This window comes from Lathyrus oleraceus, chromosome 1 (genome assembly GCF_024323335.1).
Source record: "Lathyrus oleraceus cultivar Zhongwan6 chromosome 1, CAAS_Psat_ZW6_1.0, whole genome shotgun sequence".
In the NCBI taxonomy this organism is placed as follows: domain Eukaryota; kingdom Viridiplantae; phylum Streptophyta; class Magnoliopsida; order Fabales; family Fabaceae; genus Lathyrus; species Lathyrus oleraceus.
The window spans coordinates 414,260,745-414,277,087 of NC_066579.1; the positions used below are offsets into that span (position 1 = coordinate 414,260,745).

General features: G+C 33.9%; 1 protein-coding gene and 1 non-coding gene across 2 annotated transcripts; one reads left to right on the plus strand and one right to left on the minus strand.

Annotated features, from left to right (window-relative positions):
- Positions 1–388: 388 nt before the first annotated feature.
- On the plus strand, positions 389–493 carry LOC127116697 (small nucleolar RNA R71). Its single transcript, XR_007801498.1, has one exon. It is a non-coding gene; the product is annotated as a small nucleolar RNA R71 (small nucleolar RNA).
- A 5,933-nt stretch (positions 494–6,426) lies between these two features.
- LOC127077150 (mitochondrial pyruvate carrier 4) lies at positions 6,427–8,544 on the minus strand. The gene is made up of 5 exons (XM_051018700.1): positions 8,391–8,544; positions 7,788–7,886; positions 7,292–7,344; positions 6,975–7,048; positions 6,427–6,721 (listed from the first exon to the last, which is right to left on the minus strand). Exons 1-5 carry the CDS (start codon positions 8,440–8,442, stop codon positions 6,682–6,684), a joined length of 318 nt encoding a protein of 105 aa, XP_050874657.1. The 5' UTR covers positions 8,443–8,544; the 3' UTR covers positions 6,427–6,681.
- Between the last annotated feature and the right edge of the window lie 7,799 nt (positions 8,545–16,343).

Consider the following 16,343-nt stretch of genomic DNA (forward strand, 5'->3'; position numbering starts at 1 on the left):
TATTATTCTGGAAAGTTGCATATTGAGCTTCTGCACTAACTCATTCTGGTACACAGTCCTATTAGCATGCACTTCTCCAAAAAAATCACACCGTAGTGTCTGAATCTAACTAACATTGGATGGAACAATGGTGGCTCCTTCTAAATGTTTAAAAATCATCTCAAGTTGAGCTAACACTACACTATTGGTATCCAGTTGGAATACACCATTTGGTTTGACTTCTCTTTTACTTTGTGAATGATGCTCATTCAGGCATATTTTCTTTATCAACTCTTTCATTTCGCCTTCATTATTTGTTTTGATGTTACCTCCAGCTGAGGCATCCAAAAGCATTCTTGCTTGAGTTCATAGACCTATAGTGAAATATTACATCTATTTCATAATGCTTAAGTTGTGATTAGGATATCTTCTGAGTAATAGTTTGAATATCTCCCATGTATTAGATAAGGACTCAACATCACCTTGTTAAAAATTTGAAATCTCAACTCTTCTTGCCACAAACCGAGTGTTTGTGGAAAGCCTATCCAGAAATTTATCTTCCAACTCCTTCCATGTCCGAATAGTTCCATTGGGTAAATGTTTCAACCAATCTTTAGCTTTGCCTATTAGAGAAAATTTGAATAACCTTAATTCGATTTGATAATCACTTAATCCCCCTAGTTTGCACATCAAACACATCTCATAGAAGCGAGCAAGATGCTCTCAAGGATCCCTAATAGGTTATTCGTCGAACGAGTTATCTCTCAAACCTGAAAGCACATAATTTTGAATATAGAAAGTAACAGGGTTAACAAGTTTAAATCTCAAAGAAATATGTCTAACATCAATCCTCCTGCAGCAGTCTCTCATCATTTGTCTTAGTGGAATTTCCATTTCTTATTTCTCTTGATCCCTTTCGTTATTAGAAAAACATGTATTTTCTCTTATTCCAACTTCTCTTTAGCTCATCGTACTTCTATATTTTCTCTCCAAATTGCTCTTGTATTTTTTTCGATCTCTGAATGCAATGGTATCCATTTCGAACTTGAACCTTGCATAAACAATCATAAAATATCTTAGTAGCAATGCACCAAACAAAAACAGAATAAGAGAAAAATTAAAAATAACTAAAATAAAGTAAAAATAAAAATAAATCACAAAAATTGCTTGTTGAAATAATTGAACAATCCCCGACAACAACGCCAAAAACTTGATAATAATTTATCAAGTGTACTAAACGTATCGAAGTAATAAAATTTATAAGTTTGTATATGCAGAGATTATGCTATTTTCACGAAGCGATTCACATGAAATTGCAAGTAAATTAGGGGATTTTCAGGTTTGATTTGATAAAGTAAAAGCATAAATAAAATCGTTGGGAAAACTTATCAAATAAAGGCAATTAGACATTACTTCAAATCCCCTGTATTTCACTATTGATGTTTGTGTCTATTTTGCCTAGATTGATTTCTCAGCAATCACTACGGTTTGACTTAGCCGTTATACATAATTCCTTGGTGTATAACTCATTATTCTACACTAAAACTCCCTAATTCCTTAAGTCAGTTGGATAGTTAAAACAATTGATATCTAATGCGTTAAAACTTATGCCACAACTTTTAATTTGTTATCCATAATCAAATACTTAGTTGAATAGTTAATTTCTTCATAGATGAAAGTCCCCTTCCCACCTTAAATGTGAAATCCGTTCTAAGTGTTTCCTCTTCATTAAACCTAAACAACTGCAGGTCTGTCATCATAAGTATTTTCATCTGCCCCACTATCAAGCTCATTAGTCATGTAATCATCTTCTATGACATACTCCATATCCATCTCTGATGTAGTAAACACTCGATTTATTACTTGACTTGTACTAATACCATCAACAGGATCCCTTCTAAGCTCACTATTATCCACCTCAATGTTTAACCCTTCATCAATGTATTCATCAAAATCATGCATTCTCTCTTCTTCACTATCTTCAAAGTGTATACCATTCAAAGTGTCTTCACTTGGTTCACTGTCCTCATAAATTTCCTCAACATTTTCCTCAACACTTTCATTTACTTTTTGTTTCTCTATTAACCTCTCCATATAAGTCTTCTCACCCATTGATAATTTTGGTTATGTATACATTTCAACATCAAAACTATTCTTCTTAGAAAACAAAGCTAACATTGTTGCATCCTCATCATTTCCAAAGGGTTTTAGATCCGTTTCAAGACAACACTCTTCATGTTTCCACCATAACTTCACATCATCAAGGTTAAAGGATGAGTCCATCCCCTTAATTAAGACACAAGCTTCAAAGAAGGACATAAAATTAGAGTCTTGCCCACTGAAAGCATAAATATCCCCACCCTCACACCTTAATCTTGCATTCTTTGCAAATGAACCCTTGGTGTAAAATACCACCTTAAATAACCCCATATCCTATACATTACAAATATGAAAGAGGGTAAATTAGACATTACATTCATAATCAACACGACAAAACCCTAGATGTTTGCAGTCAACACAAGAAAATAAACATCAAGTGATTTCAAAGCAAATGGGGCACAACAAAGACAATTTTGAAATCTACAATATTCGAGAACATAAACAAATCATAATACAACCAATCATAACACATGAAAGCACGTGTAGGACTAACCTTAATGTTGGGACCGCAACAAACACAATTTTGATTCAAAGCAAGCTTCGTCAATGTTGGGACTACAACTAATGAAATGCGAAGAACGTCAGAGTCATTGGGACCACGTGCTTCAATGCGTCTTCAATAGAGTTTTGTTCTGGGACCACAACTACAGAAGGCGTGAGTGAAGAAAACACGATTGAGATTGAAGTAAAGGGAATTAGGGATTTTCTTTGAGTTTTAGGGTTTCTATTAAAATAGAAAACACGTAAGCATCCACCTGTTATTCCTGAAAAAATGAAAAATAAAAAAATAATATCTTTAATCCACCTGTCTTGCCACATAAGCATTCGTTAGTGGCATTTGACGTTAGAGACCAATTGTAGGATGAAAAAATTTGGAGGGACCATTACTTACAGGAAATTTTTAGAGGGACTAAAAACGAAAATCGTTATATTTATGAGGACCAAAAACTTATTTAACCCAATTTTTTTAATTAAAAAAACAATAATTTTATTTCAAAGCAAAAAGTTTGAGTTAAATAATAAAAAATTATGATTCAATAGTGATTTTACCTTCTATTATAGAATCCTTCAAACTTTACCTTTCATGTCTAGTATGACGTGCTAACTGTCACTCTATTTGGTACGAGTCTTATTACGAGACTTAAGATAACAAATGAATTTAGAGTTTTACTCTTTGCCCATTATCAATTGTTCATATCTCATCTTTAGTTTGACAGGTGATGAACTAAATATTTCAACAAGATTTTGAAGCCTTTTGAAGCCTGCTTCAAAATTCAACTTGCTTACACTTCTTCTCTGTAGATAGATGATTCTTGCACCAAAATCTCAAGTAAGAATTTCGAATAAATGATCAAAATCGAGAAATTCCTTAAGACTGTAAAACCATAAATAACTTTGTCCAACTGTAATGTTTGATGTTGACGTTTTAAATTAAAAAGATTAAGTTCAAAAATAAAATTTCAACTTAATGCAATTTTTTGAATAAAAGTGAATTTAAAGTCTTTGTCCTAAGTTTCCTCCCTTACCAAATGCTCCATTTTCGGTAGTCAAGTCATGGCCCCAAATGGTTTATTCCATTTAAACGGAACTTGGCTATCAAAAAGTTAAGGGAATTTCTTAATGCACCTTATATGTTTCTTAACCATCACGGGAAAATACTCAAATGTCCCCAGATTTCAGAGAGACATCTCTGGATGCACACAAGTCTCGATTAAATTTAAAATATTCTGAAGATGCATCTTCGAACATATTTTGAAGATGCGTCTTAGCTATGTTTTAGAGCTTAAATCGCGTCAGAATCCTTCTTCTTCCTCATTTCTGAAATTTCTCCAAACTACTTCGACTTCTCTCAAATTTTGTGTCATAAACAAGTCCAAAATCAAACAACAAAGCTCAAGGGAACTTCAATCAACATCAGAAACATCATCCAACACTAAAGCAAAGTTGAAATTTATAAGTTTTTGGATGTTTTGAAAAGTTTTTGAACTTTTGTGTAAATGAGTAGAAATTGATGATTAAGGTAAGAAATGAGTAGAAATTGCATGTATGATATTTTTGACATGGTGTAAAACACGTTTGTTGGCTGAACAGGGTGACCAAAACATTTTTTTGTGTGATTGCATGTGTACATTGGCACCATTAATGCAGTTTGTATTGCAGAAAATCCCAGAGATGCATCTCCAAAAAATTTCAAGGTTTAATTTTCTCAATAATCGGAGATGCATCTCCAGAATTTTCTCTGTGCTTTTTTTTATTTTAATTTTCTTGCCTGTAGTGTTGCTCGTTGCCACTAATTGTCTGACTTAGTTTATCTTTTAGGCATTATGGCTGATAGACACGATAAACTAAGACACGAGAGGGTTGCCCAACATGCATCAGTGTGGCGGAAGAATAGTCAGGTTTCAGAGGCTTCGGTTCCCTCTGACCATGGATAGGCATTTACTTTTGGGGCCCGTGCTTCTCCTCATGCTTCTTCATCTTCTTATTCCCGTAGGAGACGGGTTTCACCTATAGACGCATCACTTCCTCCATCCTCACGCAAGAACCAGGTATCACCTATTTAGGTGCCAGAGGTACCCAATTCACCGGTGGTACCTCCTACTACTAATACTACTGATGCTTCTACGCCAGTGTCGCCTCCTAGTACTGATGTTGTTGAGCCAGTGCCATCTCTGAATGGTGAGACTGCTCAGGATGTTGAGCTAGAGGTATTTGGAGGAGGACCGTAGAGTTGTTACTATTGTCTTTGTACCCAGACCATACTGCTAGACATATTTGGGACAGAGAGGTAGCATTAGTTGCATTTATTCTTTTTTAATTTATGTTTATTTTAATTGACAAGTTTCTAACATTGATTTTTTTTTCTGCAGGACCGTGATCCTCTGAAGTTTATAAACCACGAACGAAAGATTGTTGGCTTGCCTCATCCGAATGGGGATGGATTTCAGGCAACTTTGTCCCTATATGGGATGATGGACTTGTGCATGACCGATTATACTACGGTCAACCACGGGATGCTTAATGTATTCATGGAGAGATGGCACTCTGAAACCTTGTCATTTCACCTCCCGTTAGGTGAGATATCTATCACACTCGGCGATGTGCCATGTTTGCTACATCTTCCGGTTAGAGGGAGACTCCTAGATCATGAGAGGATTATCAAAGACGAGGCAGTCGAGATGATGGTAGATTATTTGGGGGATGACCTAGCGGAGGCGAATGAGGAGTTGTATAGGACCAGAGAGCTCATGCTAGATTTGAATACCTGGAAAAGATATATACAAATGAGCTCTAGAGAGCACATCAGGCCACATGTGATGACGAGCATGTGGGCTCCATAGAGCACATGCTATGAGAAGATACCTGTTATATTTTGTTGGCACTGTGATTTTTGTGGACAAGAATGTCACTTATACAGATGTCATCTACCTACGATACTTCCAGGATTTCGAGCGGATCCATGAGTACAACTGGGGGGCAGCTTGTTTGGTCTACTTGTACTCGAAGTTATCAGAGGATTGTAGGTGGAAGACGAAGCAGGTCACATGAAGCATCACACTATTGATGGTAATATTTATTGGTCTTTTAATCTTTTTGTGTCATTTTTATTTCATCTTTACAATGTCATAACTTATGATTCGTGTGTTCCAAATTTTCCAGGCTTGGATCCTCCAACACTTCCCGCGCATCTCTGGCTGAGCGAGTGTATCGACTTACACTGAGGATATGTCGCGTGCTACTGCATTTATCCCGCTCATAGGGAACCAGTCGACTGAGCCTTTTTGAATGTATCTTGACCGCTTGATGGCCGAGGAGACAGAGGAGATGTTGTCCGATATACACAGTAGTATATAGTAGTTGTACTATGGATTGTATTTTATTTTCACCTCATGCTACTTTATCGTTGTATTCGACTCTATTTATATATGACATTTGAATCATCTAAAGTTATATATGTCATTTTTTCCATATGAATTGTATGGTTTATATGGATTGTATGATTTAAATCTTCATATGAATACACGTAAACAAAATACAATATTCTGATAGGTTACAGAGATACATCTCTATAAAATAAATTGAGTTATATCTCCGAAATATTTTAACGTTATCTGAGAATTTGGTGAGCCCGAATCATATTTTTCGTGTGTTTTTGCTTTGACACACCTTGACATCTCTTACACTTATGTAAAGTAAACTAAAGATATGTTCAAACAATTATTGAAAACATTCTGTTGCATTACCTCATTTTTTATCTTTCTAATATAGTTGATGGATAAATAAAGATGAATAACTATCATTTTTTATTTTAAAACACTTATGTTAACAAAACTAATTGCTATATACATATTTTTTCAGTTGAAATTTTTATATAAAATGTTCAGATTTTATTTAATTATACTACAAAAACGAATATATCTCACTGTTCTACATTTTTTAAATAAACATGTTGATGAATTCGTGTCGTGACAGATGGCTGTGATAGAGTATGTGATTCATCACCAAGCACACAATAACTTGATATTTTCAAATTCTTCGTCATCATTCTTTTGCTACAACTTCCTCTGAAGAATAATCTTCCCTGGAAAGTAGATCACGAGTTAAATTAATATCAGCCTGGAGAAGCAAAATAGATCCAAACACAACCTTTGATTTTATGATAAATTCAATCCAATCCTCTCAAGAAAATAAACTTTATAAATTAAAACTACTGATTAAAAGCAGTGTTTCGGGGTTTCCATTATTTTTGGGGCCATGAACATTTAATCACAAAGTAGCAGAATAGCAATCTCACAAAAGCTTCACATAAATATTGATAACTATTTTTCACTCACCGCAATTTGCGCGAGAGTTGGTATATGCCAGTTCCTGCCATTGCAAGGTTTACACTAACAAGGTTCCAATTTTTCTGCAACATCGAATTAGTTGGCACTAACATATCAGAATTACAGAATCTTACAAGTTGAGTATGTCATAGTCTTGCAAGAAAGATAATGTAACTATAAACCAGAATTATGAAGATAATGAGTGTAACTACAAAACGCTGCTGGCACCGAAGGTCCACAAATGATCCTCAGTTCACTAAACTTTCAACATTTCATGGACTAGTTAAAAACAATCTGTCTTTGAAAAAAAAAAAAAGATAACTTACTGGTGTAATTACAGTGCTGTATCGCGCCCAGATTAGTCCAGTAGCCATAACAGCTGTGTTAAAAACAAAAGGAATCAACAATATATACATGCAGGATATTTGCTAAAAACTGCCTGCAATTTGAATATTCAACATTCCACAAAATTCATTCACTTGGATATGTCTGGTCAGAGATGTCTCAATTTTTCGGAGGCCTTGTGTAAATTAGTCTTAGTTTAACCATGACAAAATAAATAGGTGTCCTACTATAGCTTAACTGTGACAAACATTTTATGATGCCCTATTTAGTGATGATTTAACCGTGACAAATCTTGGATCCAGTGCAGTAGTCCGCCTTACACTCCCTCAAAGACGGTCTGTCTGCTCCTTTCAGAGAATTCAGAAATACACATTTTCACAAGGATGAATGATGAGCAAAGGGGCACGCACGGAGAGAATTCGCAAAAGATGAAACTACATATAGTTTAGTTATATATGCAATTATGCATGCGCATACCTATTTGTTGAGGATAAGAGATCATGTCAGGTGGTTTTGAAAAATCAGCAATATTGGCAATGCTGATACCCCACTTAAATGTAGGTGCCCAGAAGTGAACTGCACAATCAAAATTAGTCACAATTTACGCACCGATACAGGTCGAAAATAACAACATTAACACTTACAACAAAATTGGTGAATGAAAACAAATAAGAGACAACAATTTGAATCAGGTAAAAAATGTAATCTATTTGGTCTTTGTTCTTAAACAGTAATAAGTCCAGGTTTCAGGAAGCATCAAGATCTTGCAATAAGTGGAAATAGACATAACAAGCAATATACTCAATTAAAATGGGAATAAGCATTGACATTCTAATATCTAATAATAGCTTTTGCAACCCTTTAACCTAAGAAATTAACTTCTTTTTTACCGAGCAATCAAAAGCTCTGTAGCACCGATACTTTATAAATCAAAAGTCTGATTAAGCATTGGCATCTTAATAAAACGCTAACGAGGGATCCAAATCCAATGAATGCAATATCAAATTGAAAACAACTAATTCATAACAAAAACATGAAAGGATAAGAGAAAAAAAAAACGAAAAAATCTAAGTAATTCACCGGTTTTGGGTCCAATCGGGTGATTCCAAAGGGCTCGAAGCTTTGAAGCCATGAAATGAATTATTCTTCTTTTCTCCAATTGAAAGGATTTGGGTTAAAATTCTGCTACCTCGTGAGAAACTGCATTATCTATAATGTTTATATTTTATTTATTTATTTTATACTAAAGTTTTTAAGTTCAATTATCCAATAGTGGATGAAATCCATCCTCCATGTTAGCCAATTAATTTGCGACACGTGGATTCAAGCTGGTGAATAAGTCTTCATGTTGGAGCATGTTGGTTTGGAAGGTAAGAAATTTTTGAAATAAATTATTTTCTTTAAAATCTTTATAAAAATAATTAAACTTTATTTTATATTGTTTTATATAAGGAGGATCTGTGGTTGGATAAATTGAATGTTTCGGATGTGAATCTGATTATCTTTTCTTTTTTCTTTGTACTTAAAATATATGTTTAATTGCAATTTTGGCCATTCTATTTTATAATTTGTTCACGGAGCAACAATTATATAATTTGAAGATGTAACATGGATCTGATTTGCAATAACACGTTAATGTCTACAACAATATTATCACTGATCTGGTAAGCCTTGGGGTAAATAACAGCGACAAAGATAAGGCAATTATCTTGATGTGCTCGTTACCACGTTCTTATTGTTGTTCCTTTTGGATTGGTTGCATTATGCAAAACAACATGGAGCGTATCAGATGTTTTTGTGAAGAAAGGACACATGTGGGGTCAGGTGTTCTAGCATGTGTGCAACATCTGACCCTTATCAGCTGGTCAATGTTGTAGTTCTTTTGAGCGTATTTTGTGATTGGATCTCAATCATATCTGTTGATATATTTTAGCAATGTATTTATTAGATTTGTTTAGGTGATTAAAAGGATCAAATCAAATCAGTTAAAGATTTAAATTTGAATTCAAACAAGTCAAATCTTTTTGAGATTGTTGAAAAACAAATAAAAATAGAATCCTCTACGAATCTGGACGTGGTCATATCTTTTTCCCATTAGAGAAAATTCCAGAAGATTGCATTGCTATTTAAGGAGACTCAAACCTAACGTTTGAAGTGTGCAAGTATTGAAAATATTTTATGTTAGGATTTATACTTTGAGTCTTTATTTGGGTTGTTGTTTATGTACCACTTTAGCGTCTGCATTCATATCTAAAGGCATATAGTTTGCTTTGTTAGTTGAGTTGTAATTCAATATTCAATATTCTGATTATTGTGGTGATCACTATAGTTAGTGATTAAGAGAAAGTGAAAAGGATTCTCATATTTAAGGGGAGTGCTATAAATAGAAATACACGAGTATAATTAAGAATAGGGATATTGAACACGGGGTTGTTCATTTAAGACACTTTATAATAATTCTATTGAAGAGTGAATTTCTTTTCTTGGGTTGGAATCCCTTCAGACGCAAGTGTTGTCTGCACTGAACTGGGATACCAATTCTTTACGTTCTTTTATAGCTTTATCATTTACCATCTTGTTTATCAATAATTTTTCAATTATGGTTTAAGATGTTAACCATTTTGGCTTAAGCTTCTGGTCCAACATATGTCCCCTTAAGAACATAATTTCAATTGGCATCAGAGCAGATATCTTGTTCTATTTGGGTGAGCTCCAGGAAATATATTTTATGTTCAAATGGACAACACTAAGGATGGAGGGCCTATCAATAGACCACCTATTTTGGATGACACCAACTATGATTATTGGAAAGCCAAGATGTTTTCTTTTCTCAACTCCATGGACAACAAAAGATGGAAAGTTATTATAAAATGTTGGAAACATCTTGTGATTACCTCTCAAGATGGAACATCAACCTTAAAGCCAGAATTTGATTGGACAAATGCTGAAGATGATGAAGCTCTTGGAAATTCCAAAGCATTAAATGCTATTTTAAATGTTATTGATAAAAGCATGTTTAGATTGATCAACACGTGTACTGAAGTCAAAGAAGCATGAGAGATTCTCAAAACTTCTCATGAAGCCACATCCAAGGTTAAAATATCAAGATTGCAACTCCCCACTACAAAGTTTGAGAATTTGAGAACGAATAAAGATGAATCTATCTCTGTCTTCATCATCAAACTATATGACATTGCCAACACTTTCTTTGCATTAGGAGAGAAGATGTCTAAAGAAAAGCTTGCCATAAAAATCCTCAGATCTCTTCCTAAGAAGTTTGATATGAAGATCACAACTATTGAACAAGCACAAGACCTTAGGAATATCAAAGTTGAAGAACTCATTGGGTTCTTTACAAGATGGCTTTAAATGACAGGTCTGAAAAGAAGAACAAAAGTATAACTTTCGTGTCCAACACTAAAGATGTTGAAGATCAAGGTGGAGAAAGTCTATTAGAGGCTATAACCCTTGTTGGGAGAAAGTTTAATAAAGCTTTGAGAAGGCTGGACAAAAATTTGAGGACAAATGTCCCAGACAAGGTGTCCGACATCAGTCCCCTGAACAAGAGCAAAAATGGTCACAAACCTAATAGAGGTAAATGAGCATAATGTTATGAATGTGAAGGGTTTGGTCACATTAAAGTTGAATTCACATTGTTAAAGTCCAACCTTGACAATATGACAAAATTTGTACTTATATTGAACAATGGTTCTGATATGTTAAATAAGATCTTGGAAGTTAGGAAGAAGTCCAGGAATATGAATGCTATAGGGTTTGACTACGGTTTCATAAACAAAAAGGTCAAAATTCCCACTAAAAAGTTTGTTTCTCCTTAGAAGAAAACTGATTTCATGATGAACACATGCCCCAATATGCTCCTTAACATGTGTACCCTCATAATAGAGGCATCAAGAACTCATATTTGAGGTGTCACCACTATGGTAGATATGACCATATAAGACCTTTTTGTTATAGTTTGTATGGATATCTTTAGTCCTATAGTCATCCAACGCTCAACAAAAAAAAGGAAGAAAACTCAAGCAAAGAAAGTGTGGAAACCCAAGGAAACTATCACATGCCTCATAGCTCATACATCTCTTAGAGGTTTCTCAAGAGAATATTGGTATTTTGATAGTGGGCGTTCAAGGCACATAACTGGAGAAAAGAACTATCTTAAAGAGTTAAAGCCATACTCTAATAGTCATGTCACCTTTAATGATGGAGCTAGAGAATGAGTCAAAGGCATAAGCAAACTAGTTAGTCAGAGTTTCCATTGTCTTGATGATGTGTTGTTGGTAGAAGGATTAACTACAAACTTGATCAGTATAAGTCAACTATGTGATCAAGATCTGAATATGAACTTCAAAAAGTTTGAATGCATTGTTAGACGAGGGAAACGATCTAGAGGAGGGTGAATAGATCGCAAATAAAATTTTCTTTGATTAAAAAATATATTTTAAAAATTATTTACTATGGCAGGCGAAAGCAATTTTGGATGGACACTCGTCTATCCTAAACCGTTATCGGAAGAATCAGATATACATATAAATCGTAACGAAACATAAAAGAATGATGAGAAAAAAAAATCAATATGTTTTCTAAAATAAGGTTTGAATAATATATATTTTATAATAAATTTCCAATGAATTAGGAAACAAAAAATTATTAATACAATATATCAAACACTTGGTGTGAAATAAACACCAAGATGATTTTCCTTTGTCTTGATGATATGAAAAACCAATTGCAATTGTTTAGATTGCAAGTATCTTTACAGAACTGTTTGAATTACTTCAACACAAACATAATTATCAGTTTGTCAAATTGAACATTATATATATATATATATATATATATATATATATATATATATATATATATATATATATATATATATATATATATATATATATGAGAGAGAGAGAGAGAGAGAGAGAGAGAGAGAGAGAGAGAGAGAGAGAGAGATAGATAGATAGATAGATAGATAGATAGATAGATAGATAGATAGATAGATAGAGAGAGAGAGAGAGAGAGAGAGAGAGAGAGAGAGCATAAAGATTTGTTTAGGCAGTTTCCCAATTGTCCTCATTATGGGTACGTCTGCCCCTAATTCCAAATAGAATTAAGATATGTAATTAACCTTTGCAAGAGTTATATACAAGAGAAAAAACAGTAATCCAAACCCCCAAATCATATGCTTGATGTTGATTCTAACTACTTCTTACCCCTTGTTCTTAAGCAAGATCAAGTGACCCAAATATTCCAATTTGATCCTTCAGTTACCTCTACTCCTTTGACATAAACTCCTTTCTTCAAAGATTTCACTCAGATGAATTCTCATTGCAAAATCTTGTACAAACCCCCCCAAATCAACATTTATCTTTGAGGAAAAATCCTAACTTATTTTATTAATAAACCCCTAAAGAACTCTCAACCCAATTTGATTAAAACAATCCTAAATTGGACCTTATCGATCTTATCTAGATGGCACCCAACAAGAATGATTATGAGTAATTATTGTGTGTATGCATAAAAGAAGATTGAAGATGATGAGCAATGCTTTGTATGTTCTTGGTTTCAATATTGAGAAATGATATATATATATATATATATATATATATATATATATATATATATATATATATATATATATATATATATATATATATATATATATATATATATATATATATATATTTGTGTTTGTGTGTGTAAGAAGGAAAATAACATAAAATTATATTTTTGGAAAATTACAGGTTTGAAAAAATTTAAAACAGAATGTATTGGGCTCAAGAATGTGAGAGTCGACCCATAGAAGTATTTCAACTTCTATGTGTCGACCCACGCAACCTAGGAGTCAATCCTAAACGGGCATAGTCACTTGGCTTGCAAAAGCATCAACTGGAGTCAACTTCAAGATGTCATGTGTCGACCCACCCGTACTTTGTGTCGACCCAAGAGCCTAGTGTGTCGGCACATACAAGGCAACACCTTTTGTTTTAAAATGCTTTCAGTATATGTCGACCCATAACAATGTGTTTCACATAAAATTCAAATTTTAACTTGTAAAGATGTTTATAACCTATTTTTAAATGTACTAAGATGAAAATGCACATCTAGACATAGAGAAAAAGATCCAATGTAAACAAATACTAAATGTCTTAGTTTTGACATTATTCAAAACATTTCTAAGAGGATAGTGCACTCATATGCATTGTTTCTAGCAAAGATCTAGATGTGTTAGTGAAAGGTCCAAATCCAAAGACAAATGTTACTTATGGATATCTCAAAACAAAAGTTAACCCTCAACATGTATGATATACAAGGTTGATGATACTAAGCTATGTGTAAGACCCCAATTTTTGCCCTAAGATCCCTCATGACATTATATCATATCATATCATTGCCTCAAGGATCATTGTGCACCTTGCTTGCCTCTTAGTGGGTGGGTTACATTGTGAGTGTGGTTCTTGATCACCAAGCATGTTTTGCATATGTATATCATTGCTTTTATCTCAATCACTAACCAAAAGTACAAAATATTGTCATCTAACCTTGTTACTTGCAGATGAAGCAATTAGGTCAAATCAGTCAAAATCAGCCATTGAGCAATAGATGGTGGCCATTCTGAAGAATTTGGGCACCATGATCATTCATAAGAAGTTCATATGAGTTGTGACATCATTTGGTATCAAGATCTCAAGTGGCAGAGGCTTGAAAGCATCAGAACATGGCTCAGTCAACCAAAACCCTAACAAAGTCAACGGTGGTCAACTGTGCATTTAATCAGGGATTTGATGGTGGGAAATGGTTTGAGAGGTCTTATTCATGTCCATACAAGCCTCATATAACATGTCAAACATCATCATTGAGGAATTAGAGGTCAGACAAAAAGTTTCCAAAAATAGTAAGGACCTGTAATTTCCAACTGCCAAAAATGGAAAGTTCTTCTCCTCAACTTTACATCATCAATCAAGCTTCAAATCAAATTTGGTCCAACATGAAAGTTAAAGATCTTGCTCTTGCCTTTCCAAAATGTCCAAGAACATCCATTTCTCATGTGTGGTTAGCAAGTTATGATCAAATCATTTTCAAGAAAAGTTGAACTTCAAGGAGGCATAACTTTTGAACCAAAAGGCCAATTCATGTGATTCTTTTTTGAGCAAATCCCATTTGACATGAGCTATCATAATCCATCATCACATTTCATCAAAAATCATCACATAAAAAGTCCATTTTTCAAGTGATTCATTTTGAATTTTTGGAGGGAAATAGTGGATTTGAAAACCATGCATCATTTTCATGCCAAACCAATTCAAATGGCTTTAAAACAGAAATTTGGATTTGCTGCAAGTGAAAAATCACTGTTCCATTGGTTGCATTTGAAAAAGGGCATTTTTGCCAAATTGCATAACAAGCTTCATTTCACTAATCCATTTTCATTTGGCCTAATCATGTTTAGCAAGTGGATTAACAGGTACTATAAGACCTTAATTGTAACAGAATTCGAAATCAACAATTCATTCTCTCAGATCCAAACTCAAATTCACCAAAATTCTCTCAAATTTGTTCAAACTTTTTCAACTTTCTTCCATCGAATTTCATCATTCTTTTGGCTTGTGCTTGTGTTGATCATCATCTGCAGGTATAATTGAACATCTGTTGAAGCAAACATTGGAAGATCATTGAAGAATCGCATCTGTTGAAGCCTTGCACCTTCCATGGCATTTTGAGATTTCTTCGAACCTGAGCATTGTTGAGCTGCATACTTGACTTCATTCATCTTCTGCATCATCATAGGAGATCTGTTTTCATCTTCCAAGCCTCGAGAAGCTCGAATCCAGCTGATGCATCATCATCAAGGTAAATTTCAATTGTTCCAATTCTTGAAATCTTGATGTGGCTTTTGTAGATCTCAACATGTGTAGCATTCTGCAACTTAGATCGTTTAATTTCATTAAGTTTTGAGCAAGATATCTTGATTTGAAGTTTGGATTATGAAACTTGTTTCGCTCGATTCATCTGATGTAGTTAGATTTAGAACGAATTGATGCTGGATATGTGTTATGCATGTTGAGATGAATCGATCCATATAATTTTTGTTGATTTCTGTGATGAAATGTTCTTGGTGATTATGAACAGCATGAAGATGATGATGAACTTGCTATTTTCGTTTCCAGAATTCCACTAGATCTTGCCTTGCCTTGCTTTGCATGATTTTTCTGTTTATTTTCCATGTGACCAATAGGAGCACGCCACATCCTTTAATGAAACGCAGAGTTTCATTAGGCGCGCTCAGTTTTCAAATGATGCGCCAGTTCGAATCCGGCTTCTAGCATCCACATATTTTCCTTTTTGCATTTTCTCATCTAGGCATATCATGTTTACATGCTCCTTCTATGCATTTTTTATTTTTCTTCCATATTCAAAAAATCATAACTCAAAAAATATAAATCCAAATCACATGCAATTTTTTCTACCATGATCCTCATAATGTCCTTTATTTCTTGATGATTTTTAATAAATTTGTGCACGTGTAGAAAAAATAAATGCCTAGGGTTTGTTTTCACATGTCATTTCTTGCACAATGCTTGCTATTTCTTTCATGAAATCATGATGCTTAATTGGAAATTCTTGAAATTTTACATGCATAATCTAGACTCATTTCTGGTCATTTTGGTATATAGTTTGATATTTTTGAGTTCCTGGATTGCGAGATATGATGTGATCTTTGGAGGTGTGACAATGTATGTCACACCATTTCTTGTTCATGTTCTTGATTTTATTTTCCATGCTTATGCTATGCCAATTGCTCTGGATTTTTTTATGTTGATACTTATGGATGTTAAGTTTGCTTGTGATTTTTCCTGGGATTTTTGAATGCATTTTCTATTTGTTTGAGAATTTTCCCTCTGTTTGACCAATTGTGAACATTTTGTGAGTCATGATATCATATGATTTGTGAAATCCTAGGTGTTTATTGGATAGACTTGAAATTTGGCACGTGCATTGTAGACATCTTGAAGGTTTCCA